Here is an 18,217-nt window from a genome sequence, read left to right on the forward strand (position 1 = left end):
AAGTTCTTCTTTCAATAAATAGATGGGTTTTCGCGGAAATTGTAATGATTGTAATTAAATGGTAACATAACTTTTTGTCGTCCAATTCGGTCATTGAGCTTACTCGTGATTGACAAATCGAACTCCCGCTTTGCGCTTTGCGGATGTCCCATTTTTTTAAATGCTCGCACGAGTTACAGACTCCACCCGATCTTATTACCATTATTTATCGACTGGAACCAGCTGAAACACACAGGAACCCTTTTGTTAAACGCATCATGTGATAAGACCGTATCAAAAGTTGTCTCGTTGCTCAATAAAACTCAAAGGTCTTCGGCCTCTGTTGAATTGTAAACTCTTCAAGCTGAGCACTGTAAATATATTTAGTGTTCAACACTTTTGATTTTAAAATTTACGGTCAAAGCTGATGGAGTGCCGTGTACTAGCTTGGTGGATCTTCATTCTTGTGCTTGTCTGCATTACGACTGAAGCATCGCACTTCCGACACGGCAGTATAATGTGGGCTCCAGATAATTCTAACAGCAATAAGGTATGGTAATTTTTGTAAGAGAATCTCTACGAAGCCTCAAAAAGTTGGCGATCCTCTACTATATAGTTACCCAATTTAATTACGTTGAGTTGTATGGAAGTCTGTATGCTCTTGGAATTTGTGAAAATCTTTCCTAATTCCACCTTAAGGCGATTTTTTAGAATTAATTTGCATGTTTTTCTTAGCATTCTAAAAAGCCATTCAGCTTTGTCTTAACTTAAGAGAAAACGATCCTGAAATAATTTCTTTCTTGAGTAGAAAAAGAAAAAAGAGGCAATAGTTGAATGACGATAGATAAATTGTTTACCCCACACAAATTGCAATCGAGTAACTTGAATTTTTAGGTGAAATTAAGTTTCAAGATGGAAATATAGAGAGATTCGGAAATATGTACGTGAAAACAAAGTTCACAAAGTAGTTCCCTTTTGCGTTTGCAAGATAAAACTCCTTTTCGGTAAACGATGCGCAATTATCAAGGTAGAAAAATGAATTACAAAAGATAGAACTTTAGTCCAGATTCCCGAGATATCACCAAACATTCTCTCCTACAGCCTCGATGCATTTCCTTTTAAACTAAGAAGCTGATAAAAAGTTGTGTTTGTTAAGGCAACGCCCTTAAGCTGATACGTTTTTGCAGTCTTATAAACCTTTTGTTAGATAATGGATAACGTATTGAGGGTGTCGAGAAGAAAAAAAAAAGGCTAATGAAACGAAGGTCACTTTGTAAGAATTATTCAAAAAGCTGCTCTCAGAGTTTTAGAAAACTTTATATGGCGAGGTAACATCAGGTTAAAGGCAACCCTTTACACTGTTGTAAGGTATGTAAATGTTAGGTGTTCCTATCATGTCGCAGCATATTTATCACGAGCTTATCATGCTAGTCATGTGCTTCCATTGTTTGAATAGTTTGAAAGTCCAAGGTCGGTCAGAGCTTGGCCCTTTTAGTATGTTCCTAATTAGAGGTGTTTTGGCTATCTTTTATCTATTTGTATTTAAAAACAAAAAAAAAGAATACATTGTAAAAAAAAAGTGTTTCCGTCGAACATCATGCACGTTTTAATTTCTCCGAGATCTGGCGAGCAGTCATGATGCAAAGAGGAAAAACATTTTTGGGTGTCTGGCGTAACAGGCTTGGAATATAACTCTAAAAAAAACGTACCACCATAAGCCTTGATACAGTCGTTGTGAAAACAGTCATAAACTTTAGTTTAAGTGTTTTGGCTAAGTATAAAAAGAACGAAATGAACTTAAACATTTGCAAATGATATATTCTGACCAAAGTGGGCTGTGTCCCACATTAGGAGATTTTACGTCCCAGAATCAGTTCAGAAGGCAATTCGTCGATTTTCTTCGCAAAAGTTCTACTCCTCGCTGGTAAATTTCGATACATGCGTGAAGTAGGAGACTTCGAGAAACATAATTTCCCAAATTTAAGAGTGGTTTGCACACTTAACCCTCTCGCATCTTTAGAGGCAGGGTCTAAGATTGATACATAAACCGCGAGAGTTGAGTCCTTACGAAGATTTGCCAGTTTGCAATAAGTAAAGATATCTCTAAAGGGCAAAAATGTTTTTCTTCTTTCACAGGTTCAAACAGACAAATGTTTTTACAACAACACAATTTTTTTATGTACTTTAAGGAAGTTGGACTGCTTCAATTTCCGACGCGCCATACGTGAGCGGGGTCAACTGTCTCCTCGAAATACTTAATTAACGCTCATTGCCTTTAGAGCGGCACCGGGCTTTATTCACTGTGTGCCAACTTTCCCTTTCTATTATTTTGTAGAGACCAAAAATCATTACCTATACTTTAGTTCTTAATCGCGACATCAAGCAGAATCAAAATAGTTCTCTAAACTCGCTACCATTTGGAAAACTGACCGAGATGACCCTCGTGACAGGAATTAAGGGAATTTAAAACTTAAAAACGGAACTCAATCTTCGCGTTTGCCATTGCTGTTAGTGCCGTGCTTAAAATACTGAACTTCGCAATTTGCGCGATTATATCGGTAACTTATGGGTACACAATACATACATGTGTGACCTACCTACTATACTTGGTCGTGCGGGCTAAGTAAGTTTTTTTCGAACTCCAATGCAACTTATTACTGAAACGAAACTAAAAAAAATGTCGAGATAAAAATCGGGTTCGAAATTGACATTTAAATGTATATTATATAAGGCAATGATAGCCGAGACTAGATTGTTTTCATTTGGAGAATCGACGGGGGGGGGGGGGTGTTCTTCGATACGAGACGCATATCAAGATAAAAATGCCATCAGTCTGGCAAAAATGAAGGCAAACTGCCAATTGCAGTAGGGTGTAATTCTTTGCTGAAAGACAATAGTTGATTTATCAATCACCACACTGAACAAATTGATTCTCATGGATGGTAAGATGATCTTTATCGTGGTTAGAATTTATAAAGTTGACTAACAAGCGGCCTTTTACACTCAATATGCACCGGATATGCAATCTGCGTTTATCGTGAAGAGTGACCAGGAAAAGATGTCATATCAGGATAAAATACAAAGAACCTTAATGAAATAAAATGTCACAGCATAGGAATTATAACGTACGTTCTACGTCTGTTATTAGCTTGTTTTTTCATGTGCTTCAAATGTCTGAATTGGTTACATATGTACATGCGTATTTGATTTGAATTTAAAAATAAAGGTCATGTAGTTAAAAAAATTAATTTCCCAAGCAAGGGCGCCACAATTACATTCTTTTGAACCAAAAAAAACTGGAGCCGACTTCTTCAAAGCTGATTTCGTATATTAAAGAAAATTAATACAGCAGAGGGAGGAATTAGGAAAATATCAATTTATTACTACGTGTTATAACAATTATCTGACTGGTTTAGAAGTGACTTGTCTGTACAAAATCGTGAAATTAATGACTTTTCACACAGTCCTTCCAATTGATGAGCCAGTGAAATAATATCTTTTCCCTGTGTGCTTTAAATGTTTCACCATCTTTATCTTAAAACGTCTCTTTTTCAAATAATTCCAATCGAAATGTTTTCCCACAGTTTCACTGAATCGAATTCAAGGAGAACTTTGCACATTAACGATTTCCGATGATGGCAATTTTTGAGAATTGTTTATCACTCATCAATAATTTTGAGCTCGAGATAAAGTAAATACATATCAAATAGTTAGTTCACCATTCGATTCCTATGCCGTAAAATTGATCTCTATTGATGAGAACTGGATCACCCACCATTGCAAAACATTATTTCACGCAGTGACCTAGTGACATCTGTCGTTTTTCGGAGAAAATTACGAAATTGAAGATGATGTCGCACATTTTATAAATATCAATTCCCCTTCTTCTTCACCTTCCAACCCCCCCCCCCCCCCCCCAAACTATGTGTCAGAGCGGGAGTGGTGCAAGTAAGCTTGGAACGTTTACAAACATTTGCTCAAACATTTGCTATTCCACCAATTGGATAAACACCCCAAGCCCATACTCAAGGAAGATAACTTCTACCTGAATATGATTAAAATGACTCTTCGCAGGTTCACGGTTTATTTGGGGGGTAAGGAATAGAAGCAGATGAGAACGGATCAACTTTCGTAACAATGCACTAAATTTGAAAACGAAATATGGTGCATTCAAATATTGTAGAGGCTTGGCTCTTGGCTCTCTTAACAAAAAGATGATATCTTCAAGGTGACATTTCATCGTTATTGGATTCCTTTTTCCTAAAAATAAGTGAGCCGTTCTACTAAAGCAAATTGATGTATTTTCTTTCAACTGTGCGTGCTGTTCTTACACTGGCAATTCATTTAAAATGGCTTGTGTCTGTAACATGAGCAGAAACCTTCACACCAGGTTGGGAAAGAAGGGGAGGTTAGGGAAAGGGCAAGAGACTGAAAGTTATTTCTTGAATGAAGAAGCTAAGATTATCTTAGTGCGGGTTTTTTTTTAATTCCAGATGATGATTACGCCATGTAGAATGTGCTATATAAGCTAATAAGTAATTATGACTATTATAATTATTATTATTAATATTGTTGGTAGTAGTAGTAGTAGTAGTAGTAGTAGTAGCAGTAGAGGATTTCTGAAAGAAAAGCTTTAAAAACTTATCATTGGCTCCATGGTCTCCTAATTGGTTGCTCGTATGATGTTTTCCAAAGTTCAGTTTGATGTTATTTTGTCACTTTTTTGTGTGTTTGTTTGTTTTTATTATTTTAATGCCTGCAATAAGTCCATGCAGGTGTCTTTTTGAAAGAATGGTGCATGTATTAAATGGATATTCAGTACCACTGTGCTATGTTTTCAGGCAACTACAATGATTCTATCCCCTTTCCGCTCTTTAATGATTTACTGAAATTCAATTAGACAAGTTGTCCTAGCGTAGGACAATGAAGGATGGTGGCACTCTGATAGCCTTGATAACAAAGGCCGAACACTCTGCTAACACCTATTTATCATTAATTTAGTTACAGTTTCGATTTCGCATCGGATGGAGGCGATCGTACAGCGCTGATCTTTACTGTGACCAGAGTACGATAAGCAGCAATCAGCTCATTTCTTTCGGAAGCTCATGGGATGCAACATGCACCAATTCTCCTAATCCTGTATGTGGGTCGAATGCCATCGGAAATACTAACTTCTACTGTACAGACTACAGCACCACCGAGGATTGGACAGTGGGTGAAAATAATTTCACGCATACTTTCAATAACAGCGAAAAGGAATGGCATGTGAGGTATGTCCATGAGGGATTCCCATGCGTTCGACTCAAACTGAATATATCTCACGGAAGCCGATTAATGTTCTTCACGATTAAAAAGCATCTGATCTATTTGTGTAGCAATTTTGCATAGCATGTGCATGGTAATGGATACTGATATTCAGAGGTACCAATGTAGTTTTGATGCATTTTTTAACAGTGTAAAAATCAAGAATAAACTTCACCATCACACCCTTTGAGGGTTGGCTGACCAAAAACAAAAACAAGATTTTAGTGATAAGTTCTCTTTGATTTAAGCTTTTCAGGTTGCTGTTGGATCGCTCTTAGTCATTATGGTGGTTCTACAAGTTGGAGAGTAGAAACTACCATTAACCTTTCGCCGCGATCAGATAATGGCAAAATTAATTCTTCCCCAGTAACAAGAAGCCCAGCCATTGTTCGATTTCCAGGAGGTTGCCGTCAGTCATTCAGAATTCCAGTTGAAGACCCGGATGGAGATACAGTGAAATGCCGTTTTGCGACTACTTCGGAGTCTCGTAGAGACAATACCAGTTTTCCATACGGTACACTGGATGAGGTATTTGATAACGAAAGTGACTTCAGGTTGAAAAAAATTAATCAAAAAATAAAAAAGCCGGTATCAGAAGGATTTTGGCTAAAACCATTTACTGAACTTTTCGAGAGACAACCTTACAGAAAATCAGATTTATTTAGTTAAAGGAAGGATAACCTATCATCCGCCAGTTTCGATTTTAACGCAATGTGATAAGGGCAGCAATGCCCTTATCACATTTGATAATTGAAACAGCCCTCCGGTCAAAAGATTGAGAAGATCTGGAGCTTGTGCTGGAGCAAAGCTGGAGGTTTTTGAGAATTCGGCCTTGCAGGCGTTAAAGAAGGCTAAGTCTATAACTCCCAACAGTGATTAAAATATAATTTCTCCTTACAATATCAAGTTATTATCAAGCAAGTAAATGATGGTGGATAAACTCGTCGCCTGAAGCTTGTTACCTTGATATTACACCAGAATGGAAGTGTATCAGGACATTATATGAGAGAGTTTTAAATCGTATGTTGGTACTCTCCGTAGCGTTATTTCTTAATATAAACTTTCCCTGGCAGACTTCTTGCGTTCTGACGTATAATGGATCACGACAAGCAGTTGGTGGAATTTATGCAGTGGCATTAACTTTAGAAGACTTTCCAGCGGGAACTACAAACTTTGGTAGCGTCACACCGTTCAGCGGTATCCCATTACAGTTTCTTGTCATGGTAATTGGTAACCATGCAGGCAATTGTCATAAAAAGCCTGTCTATACAGCATCTACCCCAAAAGACGGTGAATGTTCTGATGTCTCGATTGGCTCTGCATATATTGCAGTGATAGAAGTGCAGGTTGCAGATCTCTCAAAGTCGTAAGTTTAGCGAACTAGAGTAGTTGCTTTCGAATGTTTTAGTTTTTAGTTTCAAAATTAAATTTTGACTCAGAGGACATATGTATATGAAGGTTCCGAACGAAAAAGTCTGTCAGAATTCTGGAACATTTTCGTGCCAGAGCCCTCACACGCTAAAACAGCTCGCCAACTCGAGCTCGTAACGCCAGGGTCAATGAGAGAATGCTCACAAGCTAAGAAGAAAGTGAAAAATAAGCTGTGATGCAAAGTCGCTTCGAACTCTGATTGAGGAGAACATTTTGGAAGAAATGAGGGCTTAAAAACAAATTAACTTCTCCACCAAGTGGTACTTAAGTGAAAAACATTTTGTGAATTCAAATGACTATGAGATTACCCCGCCATGGCTTACTGGTACATAGGCATTGGTATTCACATTTTGTGAATTCAAATGACTATGAGATTACCCCGCCATGGCTTACTGGTACATAGGCATTGGTATTACGACGAAATGTCACTCTTCATGCCCGAACGGGAACTGAAAAGACCTCGGTATCTAAGTTAATATCATCGACACAATATTTCATTTAATCCATTCATTTCAGCATTGTGGAAATAACTACTGCTTCTCCATCTGGAATGCAACTTACATCTTTACGCAATCAAGGACAAATCTATTACCGAAATGTCACCTGGTACCCACGTCAGTATCAAATTGGACAGCAGTTGTTCTGCTTTAAGGCAATAGACTCTGCTGGGTAAGAATTACAGGCGGTAAGGACATCAACCCCAAGTATATTAATTCAGGCGGTTAACAGTTTTCAAATGTTAATCTCAAATCGTATAAAATTGAAAAATTCTTCTTTTCGAATTGACAGCTGATTCGCGTTTTTTCCAGCTTCAGGCAGTTTGCTTGTTTTTAATTTGAATGCTATTTAACTCCTTGTGATATCTTCCTTTCCTCTGATCAGCTGTTGCTAATTTTCATCATTCATTTTTTTTCGTTTACTCTATTCACCCATTACTCTTATTTCGTGTATTTTTCACAGACTGGAAAGTGAGTGGCGATGTGTGACAATTCTTGTCGGCATGAGTAAGTAGATACTCAATTCACATTGTGTGGCGTTAATATCGAATTTACATTAACGAGGACTCTGCCAGTTAGGTGAACACGATCACACATTGACATATATCGAATAAAAAAAAAAGATTGTGAAGCCTTTCGTTAAACTTAGAGGGAAATATAGTGGGAACTACATCTTCCAAATTTTGATTTTATAATGAAGTTCACTCAAATAACGCCCCCTGAGTAACACCTAAAATGTTCCAAAAAAATTTTATATGGTCTCGACAACAAATGCTACCAATATGATAACCCTTTAGTTTGTTTACTTATCAATGACTTTCCGTTCGGGGCAGTGAAGTCACTATAACCTAGATATCATTCGTAACAAAGTTTAGTCTTGGAAATCCTTTTGTTTCACGAATTCGACTTGAAAGCAAATTTGTATCATCAGAAACATGTAATATGAACTATCTCTCAAAGTGTTGGTGAAAAGCGTAAAAAGAGGTTCAAAAATTTATAACTAAACTTTTTTTTCAGGCAGTACTCCCCAAGTTATTTTAGCGAGTCGCAAACCCATAGCACCAGTCAGCAGACTTGGATCAGGTTATTCCAACTGGAGCGTTCAGTTTGACCGATTGGTAAGGTTACATGATCAGTGTCTCACTCGCCATCTAATTTTAACTTTCGGTTGAGGGGTTACTTTGTGGGGTAAAAAGAAATGACGTTAGTAGTGTAGCAATTTAGGTCGGGCTCTTCTCCGATGAAACAGTCTGCATGCGGCAGATATTCATTAATCACTTTGGGCTGAATTTATCGGTTAGTTTGCTCACTTTCGAGCGCTTATTTACAAATTCTTCATTTCACGCTTTTGGCAAGTTCATAGCCCAAAACATCGGTAATATGTTTTTATGTAATTGACGCATTCTGAGTTCTTTTTATCCATGATTCACGAGCGAGGAGACGGCTACGCTAGGTTACTAGGAATTAGTTTTGTCTGTTTATTGTATACAACAAATAGATCCCTATTTTCCCTGCATCTTTTCAGTTGTCCGTAATCTATCAATCAAATTTCTGCACAGGTACAATACAGCGCGTAGTTAAGTCAATAAAGTTTACCATTCTGTCAGAGAAAATGATGCAGAGGTAAAAACGCACGTCTCCGAGAGCTGCCGCTCAAGTATACTTGCGGAGCTTGACGCCTCTTTCTTGTGAGATGAATTTTTCGGTGGCTCTCGTTCTTTTTCCAAAAGTCCTCTCAGGCCCGGTTCAAACGTCGAACTTTTCATGTGCCGAACCTAATACCCCTAATAAAGTACATGTGGGGCGCGATGTTTGAATCATTTAAGTTCGACAGATGTAATTTGGGTCGACCCAAGAATTAAGTTCGAAATGGCCAGTCGGTCGGTTCAACTATTGAGCGACTTCAATGCAAACGTCAAACTTTTCATGTGCGGAGCCTCATGCATAAATTATTGTCATTCATTTTTCAATCCCATAATCCACTTCTCTCGCCATAAGCATGCGCATGAGAGTGGGAAAAAATTGCGACTTGGCGGAGAAAGCACGCTGTGGTTGCCTATATGGACATGTCTTTTTCGTATTTTGACACGACAAAATATACTTGCTTAAAATGTAGCAACTCAGTTTGCAACCGCTGCTCTGTGTTTCAAGAGGAAGAAACTCCTGGCTGGCAAGCTGGAAAATCCGTTGCATTTTGCATTGCTTGTGTAAAGGAAGATCACAACTCCAGTACCAGCAGTGGAAGAAGTGTGGCAACAAATAGCGGGCGAAAAGTGACAGCAGACGATGGAGAGATAATGAGCATCGAAAATAAAAAAGTAACTAGGAGTGATGCTTCGACTTTTGCAGCGCTCGTAATAAGTACGACAAAAAAGTTCGACGTCTGAATCAACGGTCGATCTTAGTTATTTGGGTCGACCCGAGTAACAAATTAAGTTTGGTGCATGAAAAGTTCGACGTTTGAACCGGACCTCAGGTTCTCTAGTTTTTCCCCCGCCAAAAAGAACAACTGTTCAAATTTCCAGTCGGAGTCCTGTGGGCAGTGGAAGAAGACACATTTACTCCTTCCGGAAATGACACAGCTGGAGTTAATTTTTCCCTCTAATTTAATTACTGCAATTTGTAAAGGTTTATAGTTTTTAAATTTTCCAACAGATCAAAAAACCTCGAGCATCGTCTTACATAAGACTCGTCTTGCTGCCCAGTGGACAAACTGTCTATAAAGTGGACGCACTCTCTCAAAACGTGACAATTGGTAGTAATTCAACCACACTTCGTTTTTTGATTCCCCATCCTGTGTTGAGCATGGAGGGGTTATATGCAATCTTAATGGATAAAGGAGTAGTGGTTGGACAGGGCTGTTCATCTGGTGGCACTTTCACACCCGGAATATCATCCTCAAACGCTTGGAGATTCTATGTACATGGTGTATGTCGCTTCGGATATTCGCTTAGTTTGCCAAACTTTCGTAGCTGTGTAGGTACGCTGATAGCACTTTCACATTTTCTTCATAAATTTTTTAATATGAGTTATGTATATCCGACGTTAATTTCTTCGTATAAATGTTTCAATAGATTAACACTCATGTTGTTAGCCCGGAACCCTTTGTGAACAATGCAAAATGCCCTGAAAGAACTCTAACAATTATACCACAGGCATGTTACACACCAAGGATGTCAGACATTGCATTATTATTTCTTTTTAAGAGACAAGTATTTCATTCATATGTCCATCCCATCAATCCATCCGTACGTCCCTGTGTCATTCACCAAGTGGTTGCCCAGCTAATCAATCAAATATCCTTTCTCTTTAAGATGTAAATGAATGTGCCTACGCAAGTTCCTATGGTGAGTTGTTACATCTTTCCCCGAAGAATAAACCGTTCTCTATATAGTCATCTGAAATCAAGATGAAGCTTTTAAGAGAAATCAGAGTTTTATACTCTGTTAGCTCTGTTTCTAAATTTTCGATTTTCACCCGCTCGATTTTACTTTACGGTGACTTTTAACAATGGTGAAATACTCAGAATTCCAAGACACAACGCATCCTTTTTTTTTTTCGGCTAATTTATTCTCATAGGGAAGTCTAAAACTCATCATCTTTGAAGCTTACCAAGCAGTACCTGGCTTTAAAAAGACACAGAAAGGAAGTCGTGCTTTTTATGCACAATCTGTCAAAAGAGCACACCCTATTTGCATCTACTTCAGTTTAGCTGCGCAAAATCAGTTGCATGAACTTGCACCAGTAGACAGTGGAAAGCTACTCCGCTTAAATTTTATATTTGTTGTTTAACGTTTAAAAACCTTTTTAATCCTTGAACTAACTATTTTAATTTTCCTCTTCAGTGCATTCGAATGCTTCAGCCCGGTCAAAAATCTTTCCGGAGTTTATATTATCAGCAGGTTGTGATCAAGTCTGTTGCAACACTCAGGGAAATTACAGTTGTTCTTGTGCAAGCGGATATCAACTGCAGTCGAATGGAAAATCTTGTAAAGGCAAGAAACAAAATAAGTTAGAAAAATTCTGTTCCCGTATTTAAAATGCTCTTTTCGGCAAATAAACTAACAATTTACTCGATTGTAACACTCATCTTTATGATTCATAAATTGTAAGTATTAAACTTTCTTAATAAAAAGGAGTTAGATTAAATAAAGCGCTTTAACAGTTTTATTTTCTGCCATTCTTTGCATATGGTCGAGGCAGTTCGAGCCACCTGGTGGTTATACCGGCTTCCTTGCGAAAAGAAGCGACCACTATTGTTCTAACAAATTATTCTTTTTGGACTCGATACCAGTCCATCTCATGTTAACCCCCATTGTCAACCAAGTTCCCTTAAGGAAATGCTGGTATCCATTCAATTATAACTCCTTGGTAAAGTGGAGCACTTAGTCCGAAATTCCTTGGCACAAGAACAGCAACAGACTCGCACTCAGCCCCCCAGTCAAGCCTCGCATCCCTCGCGAACCTCTCACGTGGGGTTCCATGCGTTTGCCACTTGCTTACCCCAACTCCATTAAACTCTGTCTGTACACTGTAAAAAGCTTCGTTGATCCTATTTGGGTATTATTTATTTTCTTAAATCGAGTTGTTCATGTGTCAACTCCATTTTAGATATCAACGAATGTTCTATTAATAATGGCGGCTGCAGTCATCATTGCTTCAACATCCCTGGAACATTCTACTGCGGATGTCCAAATGGATTGACGATGGGGATAAACAATATGACTTGTGTTGGTAAGAAATGATTGATGTCTGTTTGCGTGTTTGTTTCTTACTGAAAAAAATGTTTCTCTAGTCATTTGTCACCAGCTGATTATTTTTTCAGTTGCGTGTTTGCCTCTTTTCTCCAGTCTGCCCTTTGATCGCCAGTAACATAAAAGAGTTTAAAATAAGTTTCTTCAATTATTCTTAAGTCCCTAAACCTTTTTTATTTCAGACCAAACCGCAAGTGTTTCGTGCGGGCAGAAAAAAATGACGGTGTATTTGGAAAAGCGAAGATTCCACTACTTTAAAGCCAAACAACTACACTTGCGCTATCCTTCATGTAAAGGCACCGAGAACGCCACCCACTTCTTGATCAGCACGTCTTTAGATAGTTGCGGGACGCTGCGGAACGAAACCGAAGATTTTCTGATCTTTTCGAATGAGGTGCATGCAGCAGCTCTGATCATTGATAATGTGGTTACTCGTTCACATGATATAAAACTGCCATTTTACTGCCGATACTCCCGAAAGAAGCTACTGAGCCTGGCCTTCACACCTCGGAGGATTTACGTCGGGAATGAAAGTAACTCAAATGAAACGAAATAGATAAGTTTATTTAGGCTTCGATGTCTTAGTCAGAGTTAGTTGGTTGAGGTTTAGCTGGGGCTTGGGCTTATTTTGGTCTAATCAAAACTAGAACAAAATTCTTGAACGTGATTGGTTAAAACCAGCCCGATTTGTATAGGTAACAGCATGATTACGAGTGCAATTTGGTGTTAGCAAGCACGTGTAAATTTTGCAAAGACAAGTCTTTGAAAAATTTATAAGTGCTTATTAACACCAAATTGCACTCCAAATCATGTTACTTGTTAATAATTTACATGAAGACGGACGAAATCTTGGCAGCGCGCACGCTATTTGTAATTTGCACTCGTGTTACAACTTTGTCTTTGTACTCATGTTACATGAAAAATGCACTCGTTTTCAGCCAATCAGACGTGTGTAATAGGATTACAAGTCATGCTTGTAATTGCACAGTGTAATAAGACAGTTGACACATCATGCCTGCTGGTAGGTGGACAGTACGCGTCATATGCGCGCCCTGTTAGCGCGCATTTCATAGAGTTTTTTTTGTGTGTAAAAACGTATGAGTGATGCCTGTTTTCTTTCTCTAATTTTGTTATAGTTTTGATTAATTGGTAAAATAACTTCGTGTCGTCCAATTCTGTCTGTAGTCATACTCATGATCAACAAATCAGAATCCCGCTTCGAGGTCGCCCGATTTTGTCAATCACTCGTACGATTAAAGACCGAATTGGTCTCCATTCAGACCTATTACTATTATAAATTGGCATGAAACACAAAACGGAACCGGACGAAATGTAGGTAAATTACAAATAATATCCCTCGGAATTTCATCAGGCTTCCCTGCAAGTTTGCCGGTACCCGTTTGTATTCCCGGGTGGAGGAAGAGCACTGAGGGAGCTAGGTGTCCTGCCTCGCAATATTGCATTGACAGGGCTGATTATCAGACCTTTCTATCCGGTTTCCAGACATTAGACTACCTCGTCTTCCACAAATGCCAACTATCTCGGGGTACTAAAGTAGATGCAGATAAAGTTCTTTTCGATGGAGTGTCGCCAGGCCAAGAGGTGGCATTTGTATTTGAAACCAGTGACAGAGAGAAGCAAAGGAAAACCATTAAAACCAGGATGAATTTCGACACTCAATTGAAAATTTCTCCTTGAGGTGAAGTTCTTAAAATCTGAATGCTGGGTTTTTGCGAGATGCAATAGAGGATAGGAACCACGGCTATAGTCCAATTGAACTTGAGACCTCTACAATTCTGGCTTGTTTGCATTCAGTGCGGTCGGATGAACAATTAACCTTCCGGATGATCTATTTGACCGCATGTAGTGATCAAAAAAAAGAAAGAATTTTACTTGATTCTCTTTTTCCTGCTTTTCCTCATTTTTTAGCGGGATATGGTACCTTCACCTTCAAGATGGACTTTTATAAGAGTTCTTCGTTTGCCACGCCCTACACAACGCAGGACTACCCTCTAACGGTGGATCTTAATGAATATGTTTATTTACGGTACAGTGTGGCGTCCTCAGCTGACCTGGTCATTATGGCTGAGAACTGTAAGGCTACTAAAGACGCAAGCTTTTATTCTTGGCCACAATACACCTTTCTTCAAAACGGGTTAGTTTATCATTGTGCCGTGATCAAGCATAGCCAGTAACTGATCTGATACATTTAGCTAAGCTAAGACTGCAGAAAACGCCTTGTCTTCTTTGTGATTTTCAGGCGCGCGGAGATGAGCGGGGGGCGAGCGCGAGGGGCGAGAAATCCGTGGGAGGCGAGAAATCCTGAGGGGAGTTCGTCGCGCACTACCTTCCGCTTGCCTTGTTGTGCAAGCTCGATGACATTTGTTGCCTCCTGTAATTTGAATCATTTTACTTGATTACATTGTTGAAACAAGATATTAAAAGCTGTGATAAGGACCGTCTATTTGGTGTCAACAGTTACTAAAAAGGCCTTAACAGTCATAACAGTCTCAATGATAGGGCCATCTTTCTCTCTGAATTAGTTTAAATTGATGCTCTAATATTTACACGGATATTCATTCAATTCATTCGATCTTGTTTTAATTATTGTCTTTAACTATAAGATGCCCCAAAGATTCAACGCTTGACTACAGTTATGATCCAACCCGACAATACCAACAGTTTAAAATCAAAACTCTCCGATTTTGGAACGACTATGGCACTGTGTACTTCCATTGTGAATTGCTGGCCTGTCACCGGAATTCTCCTAATTCCAGGTTGGTTTCAGAGTTTTCAGTAGCATTGCAAACAAGCGAAGTCGGAAAAATGACCCTGTATTAAAATTCTAGAGAGTTGGTTTATTTTGTTAGACTGCCAGGTGTCGCCAAATGTGTCATTCCATTTTCCTTTTTTTTAAAGCAATGGAAGATCAGTGGTATTGCTATGCCACCTGCATGGGGTAATAATTACCATAAACCATGCCGTCTACGTATCACGATTATGAACACAAGAAATTTTTTCGTCTTTTCGCGAAAGTCAACGTTAAAAGTCCGGAAACTCGGACCTTCGAGCTTCGATACTCTACCACTGAGCCCTAAAGACCCCAGGTGAGCAAGGGCATTGCTAGGTTCATTTTAACAATTATATTCGACATCGATGGTTTCCACGACTTTCAGAGAGAAATGAAAAAATGGAAAAACGGGTCACGCTTTTTCGCGTTTTGGCTCATTGTATCATGATCAGCGACTGTTAGAAAGGGAATGTATTCTCGATCATTAGCCTGTATTTCTCGTCCATGTCACAGTCCTTTGTAACTCAAAACCCAACTGACTTTTTGCAGATGTAGTAAGGGCTGTATAAAGAACAAGAGAAAGAGGAGAGACGTAGTACGAGATGGTACAGAGCAAGAAGAAAGCACAAACAAAGTCATTCTGACAGGTGGACCTGTATTGTTCGAGGGGGCCAAAGAAGAAGAATCCAAAGGTAGGTTTCAGAAATAAGCATTCGTTAATGTAGCGTGTCTGTACATCGAAACGTTATGGTTGTTTTGATATACTTTTCTGTCTTCATTTGTAAACAGCCTGACCCCTTCACCCCTCTGTAACCATTTTTTTCAAAGGATGACTCTTGACCAAAACTCTATTCCTAGAGCTCTCGATTCTCGGCGCTGACCGAAACTTTCACTGTTCTGAGGCTACGACGTAAGTATTCTTCGAGGAATGTAACTAATTCTTGTTTGTCTTTGCAGAGCCCAAGCAGGGTATGCATACAGCTCTGATCGGTGGTGTAGCAGGCGCTGGAGTATTTGGACTGTTTGCAGTTGTAGCTCTGGCTGTTTTGTTTGTCAAGTATCGCAGGACGCAACGGTTTCCGAACAGCAACAAAGACGAGCCAGCGGGACAAAACAATGCTGCTTACATGCCGGAGGATGATGTGATCGCAATGGGAGGCAATAATTAAGTCGAATTTCGCTTAAAAACACTGGTGTTGATATATTTCTTCTTCAAAACGTCGGCATTGAGATTTATCTCTTGTTTGTTTCTCTTACGGAGGGTCTATCTTTATTTTCATGTTTTTATGTTATAGAGCGCCATGCCTTTAGAATCATCTTCACAGATTTTTTTTTTTTCGGAATGCATCTTGAAATGTCTCTACTAGTTTTGCAGTACATATTGGTTGGCACCTGGTTGCATATGTAAAGCTCATATACATTTACTTATCTACACTATCAAACATAACTTTTAACGGTTTCAATTATAGCGTGTGTTATTTTGTTAGCTTGGTGAAATAATAAAATTCCATACCAGCATTGTGTAAAAACTTCATCACTTTAACAAGTATACTCCAGATATGATAAGCTTTCCCCCGCCATTAAAAAGTAAATATACAACTTGTCACCTCTTTGGATTCCATGCTGTGACCTAGCCGTTCGAAAACTAATTTCAAACCTTTGAAAATTCAAAAACGGAGGAAAAAATGTAAGAAAAGGTTCATTTTCGTTTTTTATGGCAAACCAGAGAAGTGGAATGCTTGAATTTATTACAATCACTTTGCCATGTTTTTGGTTTCCTTTCTCTTATTCCATTTTCTCGGCGTTTTCACAATTCATGTACGATTCATGTGCACTTGAAAATAGGGAAACATAAGTGCAGCGCTTTTACCTCTCAAACTTAAATAATGAAATATAAGATAATGACTGCGTAGTCTAGTGGAGACATTAATTTTGTTTTTATTAGTTTGCCTTCCTTATCCTGAGCTACGCTTTTTTCCGCAGAAAGACAATTTGTAATGTGTTTTTTTGGGCAAGATATTAATGCAGTACCCAATTAAAGGCATAGCGTAATATCTTGTTTCTTATCAACATTCTGATGCGCAATAAATGGTCCAATCTCACGACTTAAGATAGAGTTAATGATTAACGTGTATTCACAATTTGTAAAATTAAACTACCCAGTATGGAATTCTCTGATAGCCTCATTTCGAATCCTAGATAACGATCTGGACGGTCCAACTGATTTGTCATTACTATTGATCATTAATACAATTGACTACAAAAACGTTTTTCCACGCTTAAGCATTAATTCTAAATGAAAGCTTCATGTACACATAGTAGACCCATCTAAATATATGAATTTCAATTCTCGAGATATTTGACCTCTTGCAACAGGCGTGAAACAAAATCTGTGGAAAGCGATGAATGACCGAAACTTTCCAAGTTTTCCAGAAGAAAAGAATCATTCAATTCTTGTTAAATTTTTCGATGGTTATTACATTGTTTGGCGCACAGGATGAGGAAAGTAAATCACTCGTTACATAGAAAAATACTTATTTGCTAACATTGCCCATAATACCATACGATCTCTTCGTTGATGGCTCCTTTATTTTCGGTAGCAGAACATTTTGCAAACGGGTTGGTAACCACGACGAGCAACAAAAAAGTTTTTAACAATGGCATGTATGGTAAAATTGTAGAGGGCATAAAAGCTGAAAGACGTGAGACTCTGGTAATTAAAATACTGAATTGACCTTTGCGAATCCGATAGAGGAGATTCAGCTGAGTGAATACAACTGGAATACGTCAGGCGTTGAGATGACCATGATTAGAAACCAATTAATCAAATAAATTTTTTGTGGTTTCCACTCGGAGGGTTTTTGGAGTGTTAAATGAGACTGTGCATGTTTTGCTTTGTCAAACACAAGATCCCTCAAGGCGAATAGGCTTCAACACTCCAATGGTTATGATAATACATTCGACTTTCATAATTTTGACAAACTAATCATGAGATGTGAACTCACAACACGATGTTATGGCACATGCTATTCGCTGAATTACAATCTGTTTCAAAACATAGGTCTATCTCAGAATGGAACGTTTCCTGAAAGTCCTCCTCGTTCCAAATATTTTGCGCAACGTACATCACAGCTCTGTGCGGTTTTCAGACAAATGTTGCAGGTATATAGCTGACCACAATCATGTGGTTTATACCAAGCACCGTGGTTGATGGGCGTCGTTTAGTTCCCTCTGATGTGAAGAAAATGCAAAATAAAATTAGGAAATGAAGGTACTCAATGAATAACTTTTGAGCATGGGAGTCCGAATTGTGAAAAATTTAGTTGAATAATAACTTCTAAACTGCTCTTTAACTACAACTTGATAATCGACTGAGAAGTTGACAATCAGCAAGGAAGGAAAAGTGGGCCTAATCCCTTAGTACACAGACTGAAGGCACACTGGCAAAGCAACTTTCATCA

The 18,217-nt window shown here is 38.5% G+C and overlaps 1 protein-coding gene across 1 annotated transcript; it reads left to right on the top strand.

The window, feature by feature from the left end:
• Window positions 1-277: 277 nt before the first annotated feature.
• LOC113670993 (uncharacterized) lies at window positions 278-16,274 on the top strand. The gene is made up of 16 exons (XM_089204367.1): window positions 278-529; window positions 4,981-5,249; window positions 5,532-5,811; window positions 6,357-6,649; window positions 7,231-7,383; window positions 7,675-7,718; window positions 8,229-8,329; window positions 9,867-10,191; window positions 10,526-10,558; window positions 11,057-11,206; window positions 11,823-11,945; window positions 12,148-12,498; window positions 13,895-14,120; window positions 14,590-14,742; window positions 15,306-15,448; window positions 15,714-16,274. The coding sequence occupies exons 1-16, from the start codon at window positions 407-409 to the stop codon at window positions 15,923-15,925; spliced, it is 2,979 nt and encodes a 992-aa protein (XP_089060493.1). The 5' UTR covers window positions 278-406; the 3' UTR covers window positions 15,926-16,274.
• Window positions 16,275-18,217: the final 1,943 nt, after the last annotated feature.

Source organism: Pocillopora damicornis, chromosome 4 (genome assembly GCF_964200805.1).
Source record: "Pocillopora damicornis chromosome 4, jaPocDami1.2, whole genome shotgun sequence".
Classification (NCBI taxonomy): Eukaryota; Metazoa; Cnidaria; class Anthozoa; order Scleractinia; family Pocilloporidae; genus Pocillopora; species Pocillopora damicornis.